General features: G+C 37.1%; 1 protein-coding gene across 1 annotated transcript in view; it reads left to right on the top strand.

The window, feature by feature from the left end:
- Positions 1-16,039, top strand: part of LOC141392123 (collagen alpha chain CG42342) — a gene marked incomplete at its 5' end in the record, with an annotated part of 158,389 nt that overhangs the window by 116,922 nt on the left and 25,428 nt on the right. Inside the window, 3 exon segments of the mRNA XM_073965078.1 lie at positions 4,833-5,192; positions 5,252-5,326; positions 5,421-5,552. Of these exon segments, the coding sequence (XP_073821179.1) occupies positions 4,833-5,192; positions 5,252-5,326; positions 5,421-5,552 (567 nt within the window).

The raw sequence follows: 16,039 nt of genomic DNA, 5'->3' as shown, positions 1-16,039 counted from the left end.
AATGAATGTTATATTTTGTAAAAATATGGATATCAAGCAAAAAAGTCTGTATACATCAAATTTATTGATTGATTTTCCTGGCCAAAAATCAAAAGTTTATTTTGTCAAAGATATTTAATTTCTATATGGGATACGATAGTTAATCAAAATCAATACATACAAAAGGAAGCGGTAAGGTATTTTAAGGATCTTAGCCGCATTTGTTGCCCAAACCAGCTGAAATTTTACATTTGAGGTTCCCAATGGCTGCGAAATTGCTCCACTAAAAATTGTCAAGATAGGTCCACGGTTCGGTATAGTCCCCATATAACGATACCTCCCGATTTAAGGTATTTTATGGATCTTAGCCACATTTTTTGCCCAAACTAGCTGAAATTTTAGATTTGAGGTTCTCAATGGCCGCGAAATTGCTCCACTAAAAATTGTCAAGATAGGTCCACGGTTCGGTATAGTCCCCATATAACGATACCTCCCGATTTAAGGTATTTTAGGGATCTTAGCCACATTTTTTGCTTGAACTAGCTGAAATTTTACATATGTGGTTCCCAGTGGCCACGAAATTTCGCCACTTAAAATTGTTAAGATAGGTCCATGTTTTTTTGTAGCCCCCATATAACGGTACCTCCCGATTTTAGGTATTTTAACGATTCTCCCCAAATATGGCTCCAATTTGCGTATTGGGATGTATACTAATTATTCCATTTTTACATATTTCGACTGGTGTAGGGTATTACATAGTCGGCCCCGCCCGACTTTGGTCTTTTCCTACTGGTTTAAATATATTGAAGTCATATGGGTAAAAATGTGTGTTTTTTTCATACCGTTTCCAAAATGAATTGCAGCTTTTATACACAAATGTGCATTTTTATATGAGTATATGAGTTTTTATACGGATTATATAAGTTTTGTGAAAACCCAAGGAGTATTTTTTTAATCTTTGAAAAAATTAAAATTTGTTGTACATTTTTTTAAGTTTGTGAAAAAATTGTTGTTTTTGTTATTTTTGTAGATTATTTATTGGCGTTTGACCATCTTTAATATATAGGAAGATATAAAAAAAACACAAAAACTCTGATATTTTGATGAAAAATAGTAAAAAAAACTCAAAAGTTTAAATTTTACCTTATTTTCTCGGACAGACCTAATTTGACCGCTTATAATTTATCAGAAAGCTGATTGTGTTATGTGTTTAACAAAAAAGGAATTATGAAAATATCTCTATCCTTTAAAAATTTACAGAATTTTGACCAGGAAAAAAACGATTCTGCGGCGCACATTAGTTTTTAAAAAGAATTTAAACTTCCTTTTAATTTATCTGACACTTATTATTAGACAAACTAGTAAGAGTAAAAAACCTGTTATCTGTCCGTTACCGGCCAACAATTAACTAAGAAAGGATATAATAACGGGCCGATGTATAATAAGTTTTTAAGTCACCAATACGTATGATTGATGTCATGAGGTATGCATCTCGAGGTACATTTGCAACAAGTACTGTAATCAGAAAGATTGGTTGCATAAAATCTTATATCCCCTCGATTCTGAATCGCTGTACGTAGAGACTAAAATTATTTAATATATCTTTAATATTTGTCATGGCTACAAAATTGGGAACCATTATTAATTTTTTGGAACTTGTAATACAGCTTGACACCATATTGGCTACGGGATACGAGAGAGGTGTCATATAAACGAGATTTAATGAACTGCATTGTTAAATACAAAATAAAGAATACGCCCTTTTTTGCATATACCTTGCATTAACTTGTAAGCTACATAGTTAATTATGTAATTTAGGCTAATGAGGACCCCAAATATGTTTATATGTTAGTGTTTCTAGCTGGCTCGTGCGCCAATAACTCCAAACTTTAAGCCTTGTAATAATTTGACCAAAGGTGGCCACATCAGTCTTCTCCTTCATGTACATCCCCCACAAAAGTTCAACATTTTTCGCTAAAATGGTGTCCACAATAACTCTCGGGGGGCTAATCGATTTGGTCAAAACTTTCCATCGTAATTTTTTTTCAGACATAGGTCCGGTTCAGATTCGGATCGCCACACAAAATTAAAAAAAAAAACGCAAAAGTGAAGTATCAGACACGTCTCGCGTATTTTAGACATGTTTGGTAGCGGGTTGTCCTCCCGGACCCGATTCCGATAATACCAAATCCTTTTCTGAACATTTGGAGACAATTTAGTCCCTTCGCATGTCTGATCGATATACTGGTATGCACAATAAGGTCTTGAACGGATCATTTGGTCCAAACTGTGCACTTCATATTATTTTGTCCAAATTTAGATCAAGTTCAAGGATGGGCCATATCGGTCTACAACTTTAAATGAGGTTCCCCACAATAATGGTCAAAACGATAACTTTTGACTTGATCAACCAGATTGGTCCTAGTCAGCTACGAATATGGACAATATTGATTCACTGTTTCGGGTCTCTCCCACACAAAATTTAAATTTTTTCCGCAAAATTGCAGTTTAAGACCAACTCTCGCATCGTTTTTGAAATTTATTGTACCAGGTCGTCCTCGCGGCTCCTATTACGACTAAGAGTTTAGTCGGTATGAAATCATGATATTGGTAGCGATCAGTAAATTTTCACAAAACATTTTGTGGTTGCTGGACGGTTGGACAGTTATCGATAATTGAAAAAAAAATCGTCATTCAAAACTGACAATGTATACTGTACTTAAACGACCTAGTTAGAACTTTATAGCAAACTATGTGAATTGAACAGTGTTTTTATATGAACTTTTCAATTAACCTACACAAACATTATGACAATTTCAATTGATTTTTATGGATCAATACACTATCACTTAATGTCTCACAAACTTCTTTGGCATATAAGTGTATATACAAATAAAGTAAGAATACTTAAAGTCGAGAAATCCCTGAGTGTTTTTATATATACACACAGGTGTATATTACTATATGTTTATATTCCTTAAAAAACATTGTTTAATAAACTTTAATTAACTATCTAATATTTGTGGTATGTTTTGAAACAACACCTTGTCAAAGCATCATAACATTATCACCCACATTGTTTCTTATACCAACAACACAAACAGCAGGAACAGCCAACACATATTTACACATCTTTATAGTTTAAACATCTTCCTGCAAAATATTTTCTTATCCAGGGAACAGGAATAACACTAAAACACCGGTATGAATAACTTCCGGTTGGAAGTTGGTTAAGATGAGAATGTTGTCTATACAATCATCGACACACACAAATGTGTTATTTCTTCTTTTTTGTGTGTTGAATATGACAAAACAACCACACAATTACCAACACTCCAAACTATCTGTATACGTAGTACATACTATCATAGATGATACCTCTATAGGTATGTTTGTACATTGATAAAATACTTTACGTCCTTACTCTTTAGCACGTGTTAGTGTTTTTCTACGCAACATAGCTAAACCCATCAATGCCTATACTCACGTCTTGATGTTAAAGAAAAAATTGTTTGAGGATAATGGAAATGAGTGTGTGATGCCGTTACCGCATTAGCAATATGGATAAGAAAAAATGGATAGTTACACTGAAGAAAAAAGGAACGGTTTGAGAATTGGTTAGATTGATTTTCAGTAGAAAATAAATTCTAATAGGCCATAAACTATGCTACCTAAGACAAAAAAATTCTCGATGCTTCTACAAAAAACAATTAAAAAATAATCTGTCCAAAAACCATAAAAGAAGTGACAAAGAAGATTTGGAAGCTTTCATAGTAATTTGAGTGAGTTTGTGAGGTGGGTATCTAAAATAGTAGGCCCAATTATTCCACTGGCAGACCCAATCAGTACACTCCGAAAAATAATCCTTATTATATTGCAATAATATCACGTAGGCGGGGTGTTTAGAATATTCGGAATGCTTTAAAAGTGGTCAATGCCTATTTGACCGATTTTTAATATTTTTTGTAGAAATTGTATTTTAGTCACAACAATAAACTGGTAAAGTTTTTTTCATCGAATGGACCATAATTGCGGCCATTAGAGAATTTTCGTGAAATTTCACATTTGGTCTTATACAAATTACTACGGAAACAAAGATCGCCCGGGTGGCACGGGTTAACGTTAACCGGTCGTCATAAAAAATCATATATAAGTTTTTTGGATCAAATGGCAAAAAATTTGTGTTAGGAGTTCCAATTGTTTTTTGATATATCCAAAATATTTGGATTTTTCCAACAATATTCTCAGTGTATTTCCACACTACATCCGTACAATGTTTACTTTCCAAACCAACAGCAACAATTTCTAAAATTCTTATGAAAAAAATCTCCAAACCAAGCACTTAAAATTGGAGCACATGCCAATATATTTTTAAAATAAACCCCCTAAGCACACACAATATATACATGTGAACACGTTGTTTGTAACGGCACTTTAATGTTATTAACTTTTACCGCATCCTTCCTAAAGCACACACAAACAAACGAACACAAACAGGTAATTGTAAAAAAACAACACCGGATATTGATTAGCTAAAACAACACCAATGCCCGCAAACCACACACACTCACACAGTACAACTGGGATGGTTTTAAGGTGCAAAGAACCTAAAATATTTACAGCACGGCACAAAGAGAAACAAAGTTAAATGATAACAAAACAACACCAACAAACAAATAAAGTGAATACAGTACACCACAAATACAAAACAAAAGTGAGAGTAATACACAAGAGAGAGTTGAGAGAAAGAGTAATTGACTATTTTTAACAAATTAAATGTGTTTCTAACTTAACAATTTTCTTTTCTCATTTCCCCCTGTTTTGCATGCAACCCTTAAACGTTAAATGTACAGATATTTGGTCCAGGCGGTGCTAAGGATGAAGATTACGATGATCCACCAGTTACTCTGTTACGTGGCCCACCTGGTCCTCCTGGCATACCCGGCAAAGATGGTCGTGATGGACGTGATGGTGCCAAGGGTGAACCCGGTGAGCCTGGTGAACCTGGTTCATTGGGTCCACGTGGCTTAGACGGTCTACCAGGCGAACCAGGAATTGAAGGACCTCCCGGCCTGCCAGGCTATCAAGGACCTCCCGGTGAAAAAGGTGATCGCGGTGATATTGGCCCACCCGGCCTCATGGGACCTCCAGGTCTACCCGGACCCCCCGGCTATCCTGGCGTCAAAGGTGACAAAGGAGATCGTGGAGATTCAGTGAGTATTTTTGATTTGTTTGCGAAAAAAGAAAATATTCTGATTAGCCCTTTCACTAGAAGTATCGTAAAATGCGTAGACGCCAAGATGATGGCATGGCTGATGCTCCTCATCATATGCCCACAATTGAATATGTAAGTATTGAATTTAGTGTGTGTATTTTTGTTGTTTTTGTTTTAGTTTTGATTTACTTTATAATTTCGTTTTTTTGTTTTGTTTGTTTTTTAGCTTTATGGTCCACCCGGTCCCATGGGTCCTCCTGGCCATCCTGGCAAACCTGGTGAAAGAGGTTTGGATGGCCGCAAAGGAGATCCCGGTGAGAAAGGCACAAAGGGTGATCAAGGTCCTATGGGTCTGCCGGTAAGTAGTATTAGTAGATTATATATTTATTTGTTATTTTATTTTAAGTAATATATTTACAATTTTAAATATCATATCAATCAGTGATCTAAACGTTTGGGATATTGCAAGATAGGACATGGAGAAACATTTGAATTTGATTTTATTTGAATAATATGAATATAATTGCTTTAGTGTGGAGTAAGAATGTTGAAATTTAAATTCACGTGCCTGGAAACTAACATTTATATACTAAGCTTCCGTGATACTGGAACCACTCCAAATTTTTTACTTTGATAATTTCATGCTCACTCCACTGAATATTTTAAATAACTAAACCAGACGATTTGTTATAAAGATTGTTGTAAAAGATCGATTTCAATTTTTAATATTTGTAGCAGTGATGTGTACCAAATACTCGTTGGCTTAGATATCTGTCCGGGCGGACTATGTTTAACATCATTCTTGTATAAATTGAAACAACTGATTTTAGCGTATCTAGTACCCCTTTCGTTTGCTTTGGCAGCTGACGTTATTCTGCTTCGATGAACGGGGAGGTGGTCTCCTAGTACGGTATTCCCTCTGCATTGGTGTACTGGCTGAGCGACTGCCTCGGTGTATACCTATTCAAGCCTGACTGATAAGCTTTATGGAATCATATTTGCACCTTTGAACATCTCGTCATAATGATAGTCCGCTGGGACCACAACTTGTAGTTTCCAGGTGCCTTTCTGAAGTTCTCAGGATGCATTAAATGTACTACTACTTCGTAGCGCTTATGTTCGCACACCACACATGACCCCTAAAATAGGGCTTTTGCTTTATAAGAGGTCAACAAGGATTCTTTGTCAGAGTTTTCTTAGCAATTCCCAGGATCTGCCAGAGTACCAGGATTTAATATATTTCCATTGCGTAGAACACCACACTGGCTCCGCACACTTTACCACCGACCAGCCTATTGCTTTATAAAAGGTTAACCAATGAGATTTTAATGTCTTTATTATGTACTAGCAAAGTGCCCGCTACTTCGTATGCGTTAAATATACAAAACAAATAAATAATATATAATATAGAATGGTGAACATGGAAACATTTTGTGTACTAATACGTACCACTTTAGTCCGATTTTCGTCACGCCTACACATCAAGATAAATCCACATTTTTTGAGATATTTTAATTGAGGTTCTCAGCGCAAATATGGCCTAACCCAACAACCGCCATCCTCACTTGCAGCTCTATCTCTTCCCCCAAAAACCAATTATAGAACTATTTAGTACTTTCATGTAAATACATAAATACGAACCTCCTCCTATTATTTCAAAATTCCCTTTACACAATAACAAATTGTACCAAAACCTGTGCCATTTAGAACTTTTCGTATATTTATGGTTCATATTTCTTAAATCTCACGTTATAAGCAAATGATAACAGTAATCATAATTCCAAATCTCACGAATCCAGATCTATCCGTTCATCCAATACAAAATTGTACCATACATGGAACCATTTCGTACCTCTTCTTCTTCTTTATTTGCTAATTCGTTTTCCGAATGTTAGCGACCAATATAATACAAATATTTTTTTTTTCTTATTTTTTTTTTTTTTAAGTCGCTCAAATCCAAGTTGTACCAAATTTAGTACCGTTTAGTACTTTTCGTACATGTAAGTACGAATTTCCAAAACTTCCTCAATCCTACATCCCCAACAGTAATCTTAATTCCAAACTTCAAGATTCCAGCTCTAGCCGTTCGCTCAAATCCAAATTGTACCAAATTTAGTACTTTTCGTACTCATAAGTACGAATTTCCAAAACTACTTCCATATCTCAATCCCACACTCCAACAGTAATCTTAATTCCAAATTTCTTGATTCCAGCTCTATCCGTTCGCTCAAATCCAAATTGTACCAAATTTAGTACTATTTAGTACTTTTCCTACCCATAACTAAAAATTTCCAAAACTTTATCAATCCTACAATTCAACAGGTATTAATTCCAAACCGTACCCATAAATAAAAATTTTCAAAACTACCTCAGTGCTATGTTCAAACAATAAGCTTAATTCCGAATTTCAGGATTCCGATATATCCGATCACTCAAATCCAAATTTGGTACCATTTAGTACTATTCGTATCCAAAGTACGAATTTCTAAACCTATCTCTATCAGCACTCCAAATTCAATTTTAATTCCGAATTTCACGATTCCAAATGTGTCCTTTCACTGATATCCAAATTGTATCAAATTTAGTACTTTTCCTACACATAACTACAAATTTCCAAAACTTTATCAATCCTACACTCCAACAGTACTCCTTATTCCAAATCTCGGGATTCCAGCTCCCCAAATGCAAACTGTACCAAATTTGGTACCATTTAGTACTTTCGTAACCATGAGTACGAATTTCTACAACTACCTCAATCTTACACGCCATCAGTAATCTTAATTCCAAATTTCTGGGTTTCAGCTGCATCCGATCACCGTAATCCAAATTGTACCAAATTTGATACCATTTAGTACTTTTCGTATCCAAAGTACGAATTTCCAAACCTACCTCTTTCAACACTCCTACAGTAATCGTAATTCCGAAATTCAGGATTCCAAATGTATCCGATCACATAAATTAAAATTTGGTACCATTTAGTACTTTTCGTATCCATAACTAAAAATATCAAAAACTTCATCAATCCTACACGCCAACAGTAATCCTTATTCCGAAAATCGGGATTCCACCTATATGCGTTCACCCAAATCAAAATTGTACCAGATTTGGTACCATTTAGTACTTTCGTACACATAAGTACAAATTTTCAAAACTACCTCAGTGGTATGTTCAAACAATAAGCTTAATTCCGAATTTCAGGATTCCAGATACATCCGATAACTCAAATCCAAATTTGGTACCATTTAGTACTTTTCGTATCCAAAGTACGAATTTCCAAACCTACCTCTATAAACACACCAGCAGCAATTTTAATTCTGAATTTCACGATTCCAAATGTATCCTATCATTGAAATCTAAACTGTACCAAATTTAGTACTATTTAGTACTTTTCCTACCCATAACTAAAAATTTCCAAAACTTTATCAATCCTACACTCCAATAGTACTCCTTATTCCCAATCTCGGAATTTCAGCTATATCCGTTCACCCAAATCCAAATTGTACCAAATTTGGTACTATTTAGTACTATTCGTACCCACGAGTACGAATATCCACAACTACCTCAATCCTACACGCCAACAGTAATCTTAATTCCAAATTTCAGAATTACAGCTGCATCCGGTCACCGTAATCCAAATTGTACCAAATTTAGTACCATTTAGTACCTTTTGTTCCCATAGGTCCGAATTTCCAAACCTACCTCTATCCAACTCTCCAAAAGTAATCTTAATTTCGAATTTCAGGATTCCAAATGTATCCGATCACCCAAATCCAAATTGTACCAAATGTGGTACCATTTAGTACTTTTCGTTGCCATAAGTACGAATTTCCAAAAGTATCCCAATCCCACACTCCAATAGTAATCATAATTCCAAATTTCACCATTCCAGCTCTATCCGATCACTTAAATTCATATTGTACCAAATTTGGTACCATTTAGTACTTTTCGTACCCAAAAGTACGAATTTCCAAAATACCTCTATCCTACACTCCGTCAGTAATCCTAATTCTAAATTTCAGGATTCCAGTTCCATCCGTTCCCCCAAATCCAAATTGTACCTTATTTGGTACTATTTAGTACCTTTCGTACCCATATGTACTAATTTCGAAAACTACCTTCATATCTCAAACCTACGCTCCAACAGTAATAGTAATTCTAAATTTCAGAATTCCAACTTTATCGGTTCGCCCAAATTCAAATTGTACCAAATTTAGTACCATTTAGTACTATTCGTACAAATGAGTACACATTTTCAAAACCACCTCCTTATATCAACTCATCGTCTTAACCTTGATTTTCATTCCAAATTTCAAGATTTTAGCTCTATCCGTTCACGTAATACCAAATAGTACTAAATTTAGTAACTTTTAGTACTTTTCGTACACTTATAGTTCGAATTTCCAAAAAACCTTTGGTACACCTTTCTAACTCTCCATCAGTGACCTTCATTCCAAATTTCAAAGTTCTAGCTCTACCGGTTCGCCAAATACAAACGGTACCATATTTAGTACCTTTTAGTACTTTTAGTACCCTTCCAGTTCGAATTTCCAAAAACCAAGCCTTATCTGTCACCTTCGGACCAAGAGTGACCCTCACCCAAAATTTCATGATTCTAGCTTCAGCCGTTTCGTCTGGGCGTTGATGAATCAATCAGTCAGTCAGTGAATCAGTCACTCTACTCTTTTATTAATATAGATACTTCCACTGCCTATTGCTTGCGTTGGTATACGTCAGTGGCCCCACATGGCCTACCAAATGGCCTATTGCTTTATAAGAGTTCAACACTGGTTCCGCACTCCTTACCACCGTCCAGCCTATTGCTTTATAAAAGGTTAACCAATGGTATTCTGAAGTCGTCATTAAATATACTTCAACTGCGTAGCGCCAACCACACTGTCCCCGCCTACTGCCCCTGCCTACTAAAAAGCAGTCTATTGCTTTATAAGAGGTCAACAAGGATTCTTTGTCAGAGTTTCCATTGCAATCTCCAGGACGGAATTCTGGCAGGTTTTAATATATTTCCATTACGTAGCTTGGTGCAGCATAGCTTACAACCGACCTGCCTATTGCTTTCTGAGAGTTTAACAAGGTTTCTTTGCCAGCACTCCGAATGCGTTCAGTCAGCGACTTGTGGACATTGTTTTTATTCTGATCTTCACGTGGACAACTTAAATTAACTGACGGTCGTTACACCCAATATCTTGTGGTGGTTAAAGGTCGAATTATGGCACCATCGAACATTATATTAATTGGGCCTTCATTGTATCACTCCATATAGTGGACAGTATGGCTGTAGATATAGTGGCAGATATTTATATATTTCTCATATAAAAGAACTGTACTAAGTCAACTCTGTTGACATTCAATTGTATCGCGTATGTCACCCACGCTTACATTGCGATCTCTAAGCCGTCTGAAGATTAAGGTCTTTCAGAAAGGTAGAGTTTCAAAAGTTCCAGAATTATCTGCACTGAGGAGGAGTAATGCCTCAAGAGTCTTCGCAACTAAAAGTTCTCTGCGGTCTAAAAAAACTTGCCTTGGTTGACAAGGGCCTTCGTAAGTTCATGAGCCACCATGACTGTTGCACGGCCTATTACGGTAATTCCTAGACCGATATGGCTAGGCTAAAGGCCATTATCCTGTCATGGTACTTCATCCACTTTGATGCTGGCGAAATTGAAAACTTCGTATCATAATGTGAATGAGTATTGTCTCAGGAGTCTTCGCTACTGGTGACATAAGAAAATTAAGCCGCTTAAGCTTTCCGTTGCTGGGGACCCAACTGTCATCATTCCAGAGTTCGGGTACAGTATGGGTGGCTAGCGTCCGATTGAGGAACCTTTTTATACCCTCAGCATTTATGCTAACGAGAGTATATATCGACAACTCCAAATAATAGCATGCTAAGTCTAAAAATTGAGTTTTGCAGGAGAACCTCTCAAAGTTTGGAAATTTTTTTGAACTTCAGTACTATGCTAAGTCAATATTTGTTTATAACTTCTGTTCGGATTGACCGATCATTACCAAAATTAGACAGAATTTAAGTTAAAGGACGTTCGACACCTCCAAATAATAGTTTGCTAATTCTGAAAAGCGAGTTTTGCAGGACAAGCTCTAAAAGTTTGGAAATTTCAGTACTATGCTAAGGAAATATTTGTTTATAACTTCTGTTCGGATTGTCCGATCATTACCAAAATTTGACAGAATTTAAGTTAAAGGACGTTAAATATAAAAAAGTAAAGAACTTGAAAACATGCTAAGTCGACTTAGCATACTATTGTTTGGAGGCGTCGATATGTACACTTTCATACGGAGAAAATGTGCCTCATCAAAATTATGGTTTTAGACCCCAAGTATGTTTGGACGAAATGTGTTTCAGACAATTTGAAGTTGTCCGTCTGTCTGTCTGGCTGGCCGGAGCGCACGATAACTCTCGAACGGATCAACCAATTCGGTCCACGATTTGGTTTTCGTAATATTTTGTTCGAACTTAGCTCAAGTTCGAAAATGGGTTATATCGGTCCACTCCTTCCGGTACCTCCCCCACAAAAGTTCGGAAATGTTCGGAAAATTTGTGCCCACGATAACTCTTAAAGGAAGTAACCGATTTGGTCCATACTTTGCACATCGTGAAACTTCTCCCAGACTTAGACGAGGTTCCAATACTCAATCGGTCCACTCCTTCGGGTACATGCCACACAAAATTTCGGAAAGGTTCAGTTTAGCACCTGCTCTCGAATCGCTTTGATTTTTGTTGTAGCAACTTGTATTCACTGCCCCCCATACGACCCTATAAGTTTCATCAGGGGCAAGTCCATACTTCTCAAGAAAATAGCCTGAAAGTTACGCCGTGTGTAGTGGTTGGAGCGCAAGATAATTCTCGAACGGATCTTTCCAAAATGTGGCCTTCGTAATATTTTGTGCAAACTTAGTTTATGTTCGAAGGTAAACATTAGCGGTCCACTCCTTCAGGTACCTCCCCCACAAAAGCTCAAAAATGTTTGCAAAAATTGTGCGCACGATAACTCCGATTTGGTCCATACTTTACACACCCTTATATATCTACCAGATATAGATCAGGTTCGAATATGGACTATATTTCAGGGGCAAGTCCATACTTCTTGACAAAACAGCCCGAAAGTTGTAAAAAACTCCTATGGCACCATATGTAGTGGCTGGAGAGCTCGAACCGAATACTGCGTTCGTTCACACTTTCGATATTATAATATTTCTTCGAATATTAGATGAAATTCGAAGGTGATGCCTATAGGTCCTCTCCTTCCGTTACCTCCGCCACAAAAGTTCGAATATATTCGCTAAATTAGTACGCGCGAAGCAACCGATTTCGGCCCTATTTGTCCAATCCTTGCGTTAAAACCCACACAAATGTTCAACATTTTTGTGTGTTAAGGGCCAGTTCGAGGATCCTTTGGACATTTTTACCGAAGGATTTCCTAGTGGCCCTGTTCACAGCGATATTATGTTTTACGTAGACTTGTGTGATAAAAAAGGCCTATCTGTCGTTATCCCCGCAATTTTTGAGCTTTAATCCTATCCATTCTTTTGTCGGTTCATACGCCTAAAATTTTGAAAACCCCCATAAATACATAAGTTTTTTTGGGGAAAAAAGTATTTCAATCCACACAGGCTGAGGCTACATCTCTCTCCGACTGATACTTTTTTACTTGTTGTTAAAGCAACTTATATTCGCTGCCTCAATTACGACAGTAAAAGTTTTTTTCAGGGGCAAGTCCATACTTCCTGAGAAAACAGCCCGAAAGTTGTAAAAACCCCTATGGCACCATATGCAGTGGCTGGAGAGCTCGAACCGAATACTGCCTTCGTCCACACTTTGGATGTCGTAATATTTTTTCGAACATTAGATGAAATTCGAAGGTGGTGCTTTTAGGTCCACTCATTCCGGTACCTCCCCCACAAAAGTTCGAAACTATTCGCTAGAATGCTACGCACGACATCTCGTAGACGTAGCAACCGATTTGGTCCAAACTTTGGATCTCTAAATATTGTTGAAACTTAGTTTATGTTCAAATTTGGGCCCTATCTGTCCAATCCTTTGGGTACCACCCACACAACATTTTTGGGTGGTTAAGGGTCTGTTCAAGGATCCTTTGGACATTTTTATCGAAGGGTTTCCTAGTGGATATCATGTTTTTCGTAGTATGGTAAAAACGGAGATTTAATATGTTCCGGAATTATCGACCTACGGTCTTGCACTGAGGAGGAGTAGTGCCTTAAGAGTCTTCGCAACTAAAAGTTCTCTCTGCGATCTCAAAAAATTTATTGACAAAGGCCTTCGAAAGTTCATGAGCGACCATGCCTGTTGCACGGCCTATTCCGGTTAGTCCTAGACCGATATGGCTAGATTACACGCCATTATCCTGTCGTGGTACTTAATCCACTTTGATGCTGGCGAACTTGAAAACTTTGTATGATCATCTGTATGAGTATTGTCTCAAGAGTCTTCGCTGCTGGTAACATAAGAAAATTCGCCCGCTTCAGTTCGCTTTTGCTGGGGACCCTAATGTCATCATTCCAAAGTTCGGGTACAGTATGGGTGGCTAGCGTCCGATTTAGGATCCTTTTTTCTACCCAACTTTGAGATCGCCTAGTTGCCTGTGTGCTTCGGACACCTCTCTTAGTCCCCTCTCTTCCCCGGGGTTCTCTATGAATGTACTCCTCTGTGGATTTGCCGCTGTCATACCATTGAAGATGACAGCCTAACCTCTTGGCTCTAGTCCCGTCGTCTTAGCTGAAAAATGTAGTCATGACCGATGTTTCCTCGATGATGTGCTCCTTCAAGTGATGATCGGTAAATACTCTGAACCCTTGCCAATCAAGTTTGTTATCGTTCATAAAAGTTTGGGGTTCGGATTTCGGGAAGTCTGTCTGTCAACAGGGATGATGTAAAGGGGTGATCTGAGCCTATAACTCAAGGATTGAGGTATAAGTCAAGTATCAGTAGGGTTTTTGGATATACATTTTTTTATGGTGCAAATGTTGAACTATTAATTTGCTAGGTCAGCGCTGTACAACTCTGGACATTATATGACTGGTGTGCATGCTACCTCTCTAACGGATGAACCGATTTGACCCACCGTTTGCACTTAGTAATATTTTATCTTAACTTCGATTAGGTTCGAAAAAATGCCATGTCGGTTCACTGCATCGGATACCTTCCTCATAAAAGTTCAAACATTTCGTTTAAGTCCACCCTACGGATATAATAATAATTGTTCACAAACATCCCATACGGGACCAGGGAGACTTCTCATATATCAATGAGTGCACCCCGATTCATATTAGCTCAATGATATGGGACCTATTGTTTATCGCCGAGTACGAACGTCGTGTCTTAAGACACCACATGGCTGAAATACTCAGGAAATGTCGCCAACACTACTGAGGAGTCTTTTGACACCGTTGGAAAATTTGATGTTGACTGGCCGAGGAATCGAATCCACGACCTTCAGCGTGCAAGGCGGGTGTGCATACCATTGAACCACGGTGGAACACACTACGGATACCGCCCACACTAAATTCCCAAAATTTTGGCACAAAAGCAGTCTAGGATCTGTTTCGAGTCTTTTCACAACTTTACAATTTTTTTCGGAGTAAGTCCATACTTCCTGATAAAGACCTTAAACCTAAAAAAAGCATCCTGTCGGTACCAACTAAAATGAATAATGAGCACGATAACATAAAGTTAAATATCAGCCTTGGCTGAATCTTTTCACATTGTAAAATTGTTTCCAAACAAGCATCCATTTCCAAGAAGTTTTATATGGAACAACACATTGTGTAAGAGCTGAGCCAGGATACCGAAAGTACTGCTTGTAGTTTTTTTACAGCGATGTAATGTATTTCGAAAAAAAAGTCCTTGCCTTCTGATATAAAGCTTTAACTTTTCTCAAACTTAAATCAAGCTTGAATATGGAATAAATTGGACAACTTCTTCTAGTACCTAATCCACAAAATTCTAAAGAAGAGTTTAAATGCTGTTCAAGAATTGTTTTGACAGTTTTATCGAAGGTACCCCTTGTGATTCTGATTACGGCGATATAATGTTGTTCGTGAACCATGCTTCCTGACATAATGATCTGCAAGTTTTAAAAATTACCACGGCGTCAAACTAAAATGGCTGGCTGGAACGACAAAGGAATTATTTCCAAAATTATATCAATTTACAAGATGTCGGTCCATTCATTCGGAGACCTCTTCCGTCATAGTTCAACACTTCATCCAGTTTATGTTCTTTGCTTAAATCCAGTTTACGACCAGTTCTCGCAACGTGTTGAAATGTTGAGAGATGGGCTTCGAAATGTCTCATTAGTTTGCTCCTACATGCACCTCTTGAACTAAAGTTTTTAGTTGTCTTTGTTACAACACGTTTATTCCCAAAACCCCCTTGAATATAAAAAGGAGTATGCTTTATTGTAGTATACACAATGTTGACTGGGTCTGTCAGTGAGGTAATACCTACTCCGTAAAGGCCTAAAAATTTACGCTGGAAAATCCAAAAAAAAACTTATTTTGTCACCTACGAAAATTCTATTTTTTTAATCTGGGATTTCTGTAGAGTGCATTATGATTCACCACGCTGTTATTTTATTTTTTGTACATTCATAGGTTAAAGATATTTATTATTTTTACTTGTTTTCTATAGGATTTCATCTAGTTGTCCCTTATCATATCAATAGGATAAAAATCTCACTGACGATTTGGTACATTACTTCGTATAATTAATGACGTTAATTATACGCCACACAATCTCCTACCCTTAAATTACTTTACAATACATGAGTTCTTTTGCCATTGTTATTTAAC

The sequence above is a fragment of the Musca autumnalis genome, unplaced genomic scaffold (genome assembly GCF_047663935.1).
Source record: "Musca autumnalis isolate F117 unplaced genomic scaffold, ASM4766393v1 scaffold_1, whole genome shotgun sequence".
NCBI classification, from domain to species: Eukaryota; Metazoa; Arthropoda; class Insecta; order Diptera; family Muscidae; genus Musca; species Musca autumnalis.
The sequence above is the reverse complement of the archived record's forward strand: the minus strand, read 5'-3'. Positions and strand labels throughout refer to the sequence as shown.